The sequence below is a fragment of the Miscanthus floridulus genome, chromosome 11 (assembly GCF_019320115.1).
Source record: "Miscanthus floridulus cultivar M001 chromosome 11, ASM1932011v1, whole genome shotgun sequence".
Classification (NCBI taxonomy): Eukaryota; Viridiplantae; Streptophyta; class Magnoliopsida; order Poales; family Poaceae; genus Miscanthus; species Miscanthus floridulus.
This window is the reverse complement of record NC_089590.1, coordinates 56,724,195-56,736,254: the sequence shown is the minus strand read 5'-3', so window position 1 is coordinate 56,736,254 and position 12,060 is coordinate 56,724,195. Positions and strand designations below refer to the sequence as shown.

The 12,060-nt window shown below is 46.7% G+C and overlaps 1 protein-coding gene and 2 long non-coding RNA genes across 3 annotated transcripts; 2 read left to right on the top strand and 1 right to left on the bottom strand.

Annotated features, from left to right (window-relative positions):
• Positions 1 to 1,405: 1,405 nt before the first annotated feature.
• Positions 1,406 to 2,224, top strand: LOC136490906 (uncharacterized). Its single transcript, XR_010767906.1, has 3 exons — positions 1,406 to 1,732; positions 1,819 to 1,947; positions 2,028 to 2,224. It is a non-coding gene; the product is annotated as an uncharacterized lncRNA (long non-coding RNA).
• Positions 2,225 to 2,331: 107 nt separating this feature from the next.
• Positions 2,332 to 3,465, top strand: LOC136490905 (uncharacterized). Its single transcript, XR_010767905.1, has 3 exons — positions 2,332 to 2,777; positions 2,864 to 3,241; positions 3,323 to 3,465. It is a non-coding gene; the product is annotated as an uncharacterized lncRNA (long non-coding RNA).
• A 1,535-nt stretch (positions 3,466 to 5,000) lies between these two features.
• LOC136493158 (uncharacterized membrane protein At3g27390-like) lies at positions 5,001 to 9,508 on the bottom strand. Its single transcript, XM_066489207.1, has 10 exons — positions 8,777 to 9,508; positions 7,993 to 8,101; positions 7,708 to 7,900; positions 7,473 to 7,609; positions 6,888 to 7,176; positions 6,621 to 6,727; positions 6,386 to 6,542; positions 5,961 to 6,159; positions 5,602 to 5,842; positions 5,001 to 5,505 (listed from the first exon to the last, which is right to left on the bottom strand). Exons 1-10 carry the CDS (start codon positions 8,868 to 8,870, stop codon positions 5,250 to 5,252), a joined length of 1,782 nt encoding a protein of 593 aa, XP_066345304.1. The 5' UTR covers positions 8,871 to 9,508; the 3' UTR covers positions 5,001 to 5,249.
• Between the last annotated feature and the right edge of the window lie 2,552 nt (positions 9,509 to 12,060).

Genomic DNA, 12,060 nt, shown 5'->3' with positions numbered 1-12,060 from the left:
CTATTGCCCTGGCGCGGCCAAATGCCTGTGCCGCGCCATGCATGGTGGCGCGGCAGAGGTCTGACGTGGCGACGACCGGAATCGCGATCGTTGACGTGGCAGGGCTCTGCCGCGCCACTGATCTTGGCGCGGCTGGGCCAAATAAATATCGCGAGCGAGCCCCCCCCCCCCCCCGCACGCACCCCTGCCCGCCCGCCCGCCGCCAGCGCCCGCACGCGGCCGCGCCACGAACGCCGGCGCGTCAAGGCCGATTTTATGTTATTTTGATTATTATTGTTTTAGGATAATTAGTGATTTAGGATAATTAGTAATATAGGATAGTTAGAGTTTTATGATTGTTATTGATTTATGATAGTTAGGTTAGTGAATTTATTTGTGATTTACGTATGTAGTTTTTAGGTTTAAGGTTAGGATTTTGGATTTAGGGATTGATTAGGTATTTATTATTTAGTTTATAGTTAGTTATTTAGTTAGAGATTTTGGGTATAGATACTAGTTTATAAATGTCGGTACTTACTAGTGCGTGATACGTCGATTTTGATAACTTCATGAAGTTTCGTCAAATGCTTATATTCCTAGTGAAGTTGTTTATGTTACTAGTGCGTGATATGTCTGTTAATTTTACTTTGAATATATATATGTGCTTTTATATTGCATAATAAGTAGTTCAAATTTTACAATGCTACATAATGTTAATTTGAATTTTGTTAATTTGAATACTCTAACGCTTTGTTTATCAATTTGTAATAGGATGGCCCCTCCCACGCAGCACCCGTTGTACCCCATTTTTGAGTTGGAGTACGACGACCAGCACCGAGCACACATCTTGAGTGACAACGACGCAGAGGTGGTCTTGCCTACTTTGAGGCCCCGCACGCACACCAGGGCATACCAGTGGGACGAGCGTTATGCGCCGTACATACGGCGTGCCGGCTTTCTCGATCTTGTCCGTATTGTCAACCACGGTTTTCTGCCCCTTGACCTAGCACTACTTACTGTAGCTGTAGATAGGTACAAGTGCATTCTTTGTATGTAAATTTTCTTGTAACAAATTTGAGGTAACTAACCGTCGTTCTATTCTTATAATAGGTGGAGGCCTGAGACCCACACGTTCCACCTACCTTGTGGCGAGATGACCTTGACCATGCAGGACGTGAAGGCTATTTTAAGCCTTCGGTTAGGGAGACTTCTAGTGACAGGGATAGTTGACAACGATCACTCGAAGGAGCTGGTGGCTCAGTTTACTGGCTTTCTTCCACCGGATGACGAGGCTTCCAAGAAAAATAAGTGAGTAATTCAAGCCTATTTAATACTTGCATTGCTTTCCTACAACCATCGGGTCTCATTTTCTTTGGTCAATTTTAGAAAAACTTCCGGTGTTTCATCGTCTTTGATCACAGAGCGCTTTGATTACTTGGACCCATATGATGAAGAGGCTCAAATCGACAGGTTCACTCAAGTGTGGCTCTAACACTTTCTTTGTGCTTTCCTCTTCCCAGACGCCTCGGGCAACACCATCAGCTGAATCTTCCTTGACATACTACGCCAGCCGTGGAAGAACATAGCGACGTACAGCTGGGGCAGCGCAGTCCTAGCATGGACGTATCGATAACTATGTGTTGCTTGTCGTCGCACCTCAGGATATGCGAACCTTAGGGGTTGCTCCTACCTACTTCAGGTTTGGTGTTGGAAACGATGGCCTGTTGGAAGGCCCCTTAATAATAGTTTACCGGTAAGTACTTCGGTTCACTATATTTTTTGAGGCAGTTACATATGATAAGATTATTAATGGCTAATTCATTATTGTGTTCAATGCAGTGATAGAACGGGCAGGATACACTCCCTACAGCTCTGTATATCTGGACGGAAGCAGAGTTAGTTAGAGGGAATGCGAGGCGCAAATATAGGGAGTACACAGACGGTCTCGACATCCTAACACAGCACTAGGTTACGCTCTCTTTACTATCATACCTGTGTCTTGTTCGATGTATACTATATCACAACCTAACTCAATTACGAAAATTTAGGTGCATTGGTGTCCTTGGGATGCTCCGGAGCTCCAGTACTATCTCAGTCCTGTCACTAGGGACGAGTCAGACGAGTATCGCTGCAACGTCTCTCTTATTTTCTTCCATGTGGTCGAGATTCACTTGCCCATCAGGGTCTGCAAATAGTTTGGAAGAATGATAGGCTGTCCACCACCGCTTTACTCCACCAACCAAGAATTGCACGGGTGTGTTATCGATTAATAACAAAGCTATAATTCAGAGATGTGCGTGGTACAACTAACATCGTTTTGTTGCAGGTATGACTACAGAAAGAGGTATAAGACCAAGGATTGACGCGTGACACACAGCGCGTACATTCATTTGTGGCAGAACAGGGTACGACATCCGGTCCATGCGGGTCCTCCACACGACCAGCACACCTTCGACGAGTACCTGTGGTGGCTTCACAGGTCTATGAGGACACATATCAAGCCCTCGTACACTGAGGAGGCGATTGACGAGGACTCAGAGGAAAATGTCATCAAAGATGTGTACACGTTACCACTAGGGAGGACACACAGCTACAGAGAGCCCCGCTTCAAAGATACGTGGAAGATACTTGAATGGTACAATTTGTTATCCTTTTGGTATTAAGTATGTGTACTAAAACTGTCCAACCGCGTTTCTGTATCCAGGCGACACAATTGTTAAGGCTGTCCAACGAAGCAACGTTTCGGCTTCACGAGTCTAGAGGGCAGGGGGCCAGGCGTTCTCGAGGCTTTTGTGGAGGTAAACATAAACTTGTCCGTTCCAAAAATATTTTTTAGTGTATATGCGTTTGGAAAATACACTAACTTTAACGTCTATTTATGCAGAAGGTGAAGAAGAGCTGCAGGAAGCTAGCTCAGAAGCTGAGCTGCTAGAAGCTAGCTCAGAAGCTGAGCTGTATGGACACTCCTTATGAGGAACCGCCACTCCCGGTGCGGTCGGGTGGCATGTCTTTAGCCTCTTTGAGGATACCAGCCGACTCTTCTCAGCCAATGACAGATGCTACTTCCGCGGTGCGTACACCACCACATCATAACGCTGGGAAGGACCCTACAACCAAGGATGACGAGGACGACGACGACGACCCCCCGGGCTTCCACAGACATCACGATCAGTTGGACGATTAGCCGCAGTACGAGATCGGCATGTCTCAGCTAGGTGGTGCCCCGCTTGGTACCCAAGGAGCCTCACATGTACTAACAAAGGTAGTTTCTTTAAATACGTATGCTCCATAAACTAACGATCATAAAGAATTATAAGTAATCGTGCGTATCATATACTTGCAGGGTACGAGCCGTACGCACCGTCGACGTGACCATACCGACGTTGGCTACACTCCTAATGTGTTGCCAACAAATCCGAAGAGGCAGAGGCGTCCGAGGGATCCTTACACTCCTGGTCTTAGTTTGTTAGGTCAAACGAATATTGGTGTCCGAAACTTACGGGGTTATTTGGTTATGTTATGTCAAACTTATGTCAAACCAATGAAAATGTTATGTGGCAGCTTGTCAACTTGCGCACGGACTTCATTTATTTGCTTTATATTCGTTTCTATGCGTCGCGGCAGCACTGCCAGCGAGATTAAGTAGCAACTAGTTCGGGAACCGACAGTCCCACCGTATCTCGACGCCAGTGGCCGGCGTCTTGTGCGAGGGGTCGAGGAAGCCGGGGTCCATGGTCGTGTCGCCGCCGATCCTACAATATGGGGCCAAAAAGCCCAAGAAATAAGTTCCCTTAAAAAATATTTGTTTCAAATCGATTAGTTAACATGGTGGTTAACCGTATTATGAAAGATGAAAAAAAAATCATTGCCTTATCAAATTCTGTATTCTGCCGTGAAACTAATTCAACAAAAGACAGAAACAAATCCACTATTGATTTTACGTCAAGCAATACTTAAAATAACTCCCACTATCGGCGCGACGCGTTCCGATTAAACCGTCCAGGTACCGCCGGGCGGGCGGCGGGCGCGGCGGCAAGGCGGGCTTGCTGCTCGGGCAGGCGGGACTGGCCGCGGGGTTTTATTCGGCTCTGCCGCGCCACGGATCAAGGCGCGTTACTGCCGCGCCAAGGTCGATGGCGTGGCAGGCCCTGCCCCGTCAGTGGTCAGCGATTCCGGTCGTCGCCACGTCATACCTCTGCCGCGCCACCATGCATGGCGTTGGCCGCGCTACGACAATAGACGCGGCCAAAAGTGTTAGTTAAAAAAAACCGACCGTGTTAAATTTAAAATTAGTTTCAAAAAGTGTTAAAATTAAAAAAAAATCGTGCCTGATAGCCAGCCCACGGATGGCCTTTGGGGCTGAACATGGTAATAATGAAGAGAAGCACTGACCCTGCTTCAACCTTTTGCCATTATCCACCTGACCACCTGATACGGTGCAGGTTTCAGGCGAGCCCCAAAGCTGATGATGGGCTTTACAAGAGTTGTAGCCGAACCTCCCATAAGTTGTCTAAAGCACATGCCCAACTGCGTGATGTTGTTGATGGCATTTTTGTCGGTTATGGCCATACACCATACGCAGTTCCTTCTTTTGTCGGGCTTAAACTGTGTTCTGCCTGAGGATGAATCGATGATGTTCATGATACAGCTTACCAGCTATATATATGTATGTAAGAACGATATGCATTCTTAGTTTCTCATCCATGAGTCATGGATCCGTTCAATTTCTGGTAGTAATGTTCAGTTCACCGGAAGACGTTTAAAATCCTGCGGAGTCCTGACTGATCAGATCTTGTGTGACAAATAATTCATCTCAAATGGGACTTGTAGCCTCCCACGTCCCAGGGCTACAACGAGTTCTACCCTTCTCTACATCATCTTCGCCGGTGCCCCGCCTTCATCAACTAGCGTTAGCTGTTGTGGATTGCGTATTTTCGGTGTTTTTTTATTACTTTGGCTATGTATTCAACGACTCCATGTGAGTACTATATATTTACTCTTTCAACAAAAACATTGCATATACGATACATATGTAGTTATATATTTACTCTTTCAACAAAAACATTGCATATACGATATGTAGTACCTAAAATATGCAAACCATACATGAGTTTTTTTTTGGGAACTGTATACATGAGTTGAAGACGATGGTTAGAATCAGTTCAAGCCGCAGCATCTACTCTTTTGTACAAAACTGGAATGGCATGTGAAAGCTTCTCTACGCTAACACGTTCCAGCCACACCATACCGCATCGTCAAACTACAAACTATCATGGGGTGCGAGACAATCTTGTCATCTGCGCTTCTGGGTCTTCATCCCTGATGCTGGCCGTCTTGCCCATGGATTTCTGGCTGAGCATCCGGGCTACCGAGTTTCGCAGCCTCTGCGCCTGGGACTGGGATCCATTGCCAGATTGGCTGCCACCCATCGTATTCTCGAGCTCTGACAAGAGCCCCTTCACAAGGACGTCGAAGCGGCGCTTTGCTGTAGGATATCTAGATATCGACTTTGTGATTCCTTGCAATCTTGCGGCAGCAGCAGAGTGAAAATATCGATTAGTAAACGTCCCTGTTTGCATCCTCCATCAAAATAAAGGCTGAAGGGGAGGACGGAGGAGATACCTGCGAGAGAATGCGTCTATATCTGCCTTTTTACGCTCGGTCAAGGATGGAACATGAGGCAGAGAACCTTTTAGGCGACTGGGATCACCAGACAACAGTACTCGCATTTTCAGATATTCTTCCTCTTCTTCAGTAAGGTTCTCAGCTTTGATTTGTTCCTTTATAACCATAAGCGGGTCAAAGAACCAATCAAAGATGGTATTTTTAGGTCTATTGTCAGATGTAATCTCAGAGCCGCCACCTGCATTTTTTTTTCCAAAGCAAGTCAAGCTAGAGTCATAAAAACCCGAAAAAAACCCCTACAACTACTCATAACAACAGTTAAAATGGAAGAAGACCTAATTTTGTTGTGCACGTACTTAAGATTAGCCCGACAGAATCAGCTTTTGCAGACCGAAGGAGTGCATTAAGGATAACATATGCTGGTAGACCAACATTAAGAACACCGCTGCCAACTTTTCCAGACTTCGTTTCTTCAATGTCTTTCATTGTTATCAACCCTTTGTTAACCAAAGCCTCCCCCTGGTTCCTGCATTCGGCAAATAGGTGGTCCAGCAACTGCATAACGGTATCATTCAGTTATATAATGCCCTGACTTCATATGTTCACATATTATTACTACCAGAACAGAAACATTTTATTGAAAATTTATTTGCACAGTGAATACCCTATTCTAAGCATGTACTATACTGATTGGACTGTACAGAAAGTGAAGGTCTACAGAATTTGAATTGCCAATAAGCAATGGTAATGCAGCCTGACTATTTTAGGAGAAAAGAATCACCTTGAATGGATTGAACTCATCAATGCTGTTCTTAAATGAAGTAACACGAGATGGAGGTCTTTTCCCTTCTTGCTTCTCCCTGTCGAATGAGGCTGGTCTGGATAACGGAGCACTATGTCCGTGTGAAGACTCACCTTTGCCCTTCCGATATTTAAATCTATAGATTTCAAAAGTCAGCACCAGGCATTTTGAATTGTTTTACCATAGCAACCAAAGACATTCAGTATTAATTTACCTTGGAAAACAAGAACCAGGTGCCATGTCGAGAACATCGTTCGTGTATTCATCAAATATAGACACTGACGAGAACACATAGGCAAGTCCCATGATAAAGGAGGATTCCTGAGACATGAACAAGATCAAGCTCCATGACTTCAACAGCAACAGGTTAAATGAGCTGATACTTCATCATAAGGTGGCAATGCTTGCTCAACAAATGATGTGATGAAAGTATGCACTGTCTGTCATCAGTGCACTGAAAAAAGGGGGGATTTTACCATACCTGATAAGCTACAACTGCACCATAAGCACCTAAAGGGACACTGGAGAGTATGGATGCCAGAACAGCTCCTACTACAGCAAATGGCCAAAGAAGAATAGAAAGACCAGCAAATGGCACACAAGCCGTCTCCAGAAAAGGCCCTTCTCTCCCAATCATATCCTGAATCAGTCGTTTCCATCCTTTGAAAAGCATCACAGGGCATTTATAGAAGGCAATTAATGTAAACATTATTCCATCAAGTAGAAGCCCAAATGCGGCCGCTATTAGTGCACCGGGAATATCAAGCAATCTGGGAAAAAGAAAGTCATATATGTCAGTTTATTGTACATTGTTCTTCAGATGAAAAATAATCAGAAAAGTGCCATCTCAATGCAAAGCACTGTCAGTGGACTATATTATTCAAAATGAATGTCTGAATGCATGCTTTCTTGCAAATGTTATCTCAAGTCAAGCATAAAGAGTGATTCTTTCACATTAAAGCTAAAGGCCTAACGCTAAAAGGAGAAGAGAGGAAAAAGTAACAACAAAAGTCTATGGTCTTGAGGTGTAAAGGTGAAAGATATAAACAGCGAACAGAATGCAGACCTTATCTCATATGGCTCCCCGTCAGGAGGTTTCTGAAGACGAAGGTCATCCATAATTGAAAAATAGGAGTGGAAAAGCAAATCTTTTACGTCCCTGACTACTGTACAGCTTCTAGTGATAGTACTCCATGTTCCATCCTGAAGTTCAGAATAGCAAGCTAAGCAAAGTGTAAAAGATATGCTAACAAACGACCGCAGAGATAAAGCATAAACAACTCATACAAAGGAAAACTTACCACAAAACAATGAACAAATGGCTTTTCTTTGCCTTCTCCAACTGCATCAAATGTAGCCATTATGGGTGCTAGAAAACCATATACTAGTCCAGCAAATACACTTCCCGGGATGCCAATTGTCAACCATACGATCAACACTGCAGTAGCAGCAATAAGAAGCAGAAGCTTTACTACAGGTCCCACCAGCTTGGTTCTGCCTCAAGAAAATGGAGGAAACAAAATGTGAGCACTTTCCGTTAGTAATTTAATGTGAAGTTGCCAAAAATGGAACTGCAGGACATGTACCTGATAATGCAATAGTATGTCCAAATCAGGTGCATAGGCCATAAGCCCAGGATTAGTGCAGATATTCCAATTGCCATAATCAGACATGCCCAAGGGCACAACAAAACACCTGACAATTCAATCAAATATTGTGAAATGAGGATTGCGTATCGTATACCATGTGTCATTCCATCATTGTTTTTTGTAGTAATATGTCGTTCCATCATTCCATCTCCAAAATTGCATTAACTTTTCGATTGCAGATACTTGCAATTCTAACCGCAGTACATGAATAAATAACTGAATTTTCATTCATAAACAAGCAGTCAAGAGACCAAAGACATTGGGCTGAGTTACTGAAACCTAACATGAGGAATTCGATAATTCTTACACAAAACAGGTAAAGGGACATTTTCAGAGACTAGCTCCCAACAAGTTCTTGTTCTAATGAAACCCGGTCTGGAAATTTCCAAGACAGAATCAGGCATTAAAATCAACACGCGGCAATTATTTAAACTTATCCTGCCGCACTGTGAACGTTTGGTTCAAGTCAAAGAAGAGCCTAACAGAAATTAGGACAGCCCACCAATCATTAAATGGTCCTAACTAATTTCTCCAAGAACAGGGAGGAAACTCTGAATCAAGCAGCCCTGTACGAGCAAAACGGGAAATCAAGAGAGGCATCCTGTTCAAGGCAGAGGTTGCACGAGGGTTGTTGGTCACAGCCCTCCCATTTTACCACCAATTCGAACTAAATGCGTGGATTGAAATGAGCAGAGAGAAAAGAGACAGAACAACAAGTCACCTTTGATGAACCCAAGGATGAGGAGGCCGCAGAAGTAGGGCAAGAACTTGAGGAAGCTCAACAGCGAGGTCCAGAACCCAGTCGGCGGCTCCATTGGCAACTTCCTCGGCTCGTCCCGACCAACCTAGAGCCCAAAGACTCGAATTTTCCTCCAAAGCTCCCAATTCTTAACCACCGAAAGGTTTCTATTTAACCAAAATCCTCTCGATCATTCCTTCCTCCAAGCCGGTTCCTGTCAGAATTCTCAATTCCGCAGAGCTCACAGGCAAGAACCCAGGAAAACCTTGTTGGGAGGGGAAGGGAAACTGCGCGCTCCTCTATTGTGTCTCCAGTTCTATCCAAACTCAAGGATCCGGAGATGGAGCCGTGAGGAGGAGAACCGCAAGCGGCGTGAGCAAGAAGACAGGGGAAGTGGGACCGCCTCCGGTGACACACAGGCGTGCCGTTGGCAGGAGGTTGGAGGAGAGAGGACTTTGGGGACTCTTTGTGAGGGGTAAAATTGCAGAGAAGCTGCTGGTGGTGGTGGGAAAGAATAGGAGTAGTTACCACCACAGTCCGGAAAACTGCAACTCCATCAAAATCATTCGCTGGTGGTGGGGAGGAAAGGTGAATGGAACTGATTGGCTCCGGCCTTCGGCGGTCCGGCCTCCGAGTAGTGGGAAAATAATGCGAGTGATTATCTGGACTGATAGAATAGAAACCGCAACAAGAGGGTTTAGTAGGGAATCTGATGCTGGCGGCCTGGCGGGCTGTGATGACTGATGATTGATGAAGTGATGAGCGGGTGAGGCTGCTGGAAGCCAGGCAGATTCGTTGCCGTTGGGCGAGGGCAGGAGGGCGGCGATTGCGCAGCGCGCTGGGCAGGTTTGCTTGCCTTTGCTTTGTTTATCGGCCAGGAACGATGAAAACGGTCAGGTTGGGAAAATGTCAACCATTTTCGCTCCTGAATTTTTTTTGCCGGAAACGGAAACGGGAAGGCTGAATGGAAAAACAAAACCGGTATTACGAAATATCGAGAACGGAATATTTCGAACGGAAACGTGTCGATTACGATCGGGAAGCGGTAACACTAAACAGGAACATCAATATATGTAACCACTTAAAACAATGAGCTTGATGCAACGATAGCAACCATATGCAAACAAGTGGACAAGTTCATAACATCCTGGAGCGTTGTTATATTGTTGCACCATGAAGGATCAGAATTGATGACTGAAACCAAAACTTAGCAACTACTGTATATCGATATCGTCTTGCCTCATCCCGTGAACCCACGCTGACATTGACTTCCCCTCCATGTTTAGAAATAAAAATCATTGACATCTACTTCTTCAGAATCTACCAGTTTGTTGCACACACCCGGTCAGTCTCACAGCTTACCATTTCTGGCATCCTTGTTCTAGTCCAGATGCGGCTAATGCAGCAATATAGCTATGTGGAGGGAGACGCCACCAATCAGTTTTCAGTTCTGAATCCATCGTCGGCTGCGACTTGCATCATGACAAAAAAATCAGTGCAGCCTCACATGCAGTAGATGGTAACAGGTAGGTAGCGCTACACCGACACACGCTGATCAGCAACCAGCGGCAGGTCAATCCAACTATTGAAGGCCCCCCTCCGGTGTCTCATCATGGGTGAACCACTTTCCGGCCAGAACAACACCTGACCTTTATTCGTTGATGCAGACCGCTAACAGCTGATGCGGCTAGGGGCCGAAGGACGGAGAGGAGGCCGGCAGGGGCCAGAGGATGGGAGGAGGCTGGCTGGCGCACGCCGGGCCGAGGTGGAGGCGGGGCTGCGGGAGTCCGGCCGGCTAGGGGCGACAGCGGCTAGGGCCGGCCAGGGGTAGCGGCGCAGGCGCGCAGCGTTCAGCCGCTCGTAGTCGCCAGGGGCAGCCGGTCAGTCTCGCTCTCGCAGAGGGGTGGAGGCGGTGCCACACGGGATGGGAGTCGTCGAGTCGAGGACTCGGGGATAGCGGATAGGGTTTGGCTGCCGTTTTTGGGACGGACGGGAGGGAGTAGCGGACGAGAGTGGGCTAGGACTGTGGCGCGGGGGAGCGGGAGGTTTCGTGGGCTGCATCAATCAGTGGGCTGAATATGAGGTTTAGGTTACAAGATACGGGAATACCGTCGGAAATTTTCCTGCCCGAATACTGGGAACCATGAATACGGTCGGAAAATTCCTTAACTGATTCCGTTCCAGGTTCCTGCCTAAAATACGGTGTCGGTTTCATGTTTCCTGTTTTTCCTGCAAAACGGTATGCGGTCAGTTAATGCGGTATACGGTGTCGGTCGGTACGGGAATTTCTTGTCCCGTTTTCATCCGCCTAGGATGTCGTCACGACGTTCTCCGCGCTCGAGAGCGAGAGGGCCTTTAACTTGACCTGACCCATTGCGTTTGCGCGGGCGGTTGCTGTGGATGGGGGGTCGGAGTACCCACGGCAGCGGCGGCGCTGGCGATGCGAATCGGACGCTTTCTAACGGCTACGAAAGTGGGAAGTGTGAACAGGAGAGGGTGACCCTACATGGCTACACCTGAAACAATTTTGGCCAAATTTGGCAAACGTGCCCTGTAGCCTCGCCTTTTTGTTTCTTTTGTTTTGGGTTCTTGGATTCAACTGCGGCAGTGGCCAACTCATGGGCGGCTACTCGTCCACCGGCATACATAGTACTGTATCATGCGAGAAAGTCAAGCGGTGGGACCGCTGGAGTATTTTGTTCTGATAATTGCCCTATTCTGCAACACTACTTACTTTTTAGCATAAGCCAAATTTCAGTGAAACAAACTACCCAAATGATACGCCACGGGTGCCGCTCACCTGCGCTGTTCACCACGCGCCTAAATCCACGTCACGCGCTGGGCGCCCCTGTCCCACTCCGCGCTCGCTGCTGTCGCCAAACTCCGCCTCGATCCCTCCCTCCTGTCGCACGCGAAGCCTACTCCTACCCATCGCGTGCGCCGCCTGCCCAACTGAGCCAAGGCCTGTGTTAGTGGTGTTGACGATGGTGGTGCTCGCGCACCGCCGCTGGTGCTGGTGGAGCTCGCGTGCCGCTGGCTCTCACCCCGACGCCTGGAATCGACTGGCCTCGGCCTTCCCTATGTTGCAAAACACATGTTTGAAGTGTTTCAGATATTTCAGAGATATGTTTCGGATGTTTTATATGGATGTCACAATGGTAGTTTTCGGGTGTTACACATGTTATAATGGTTATACATATGTTGCAAGAGTTTGTTCAAAATATTTCATTTGTTTCAGACACGTGTTGCAAGTGTTTTATCTGGAT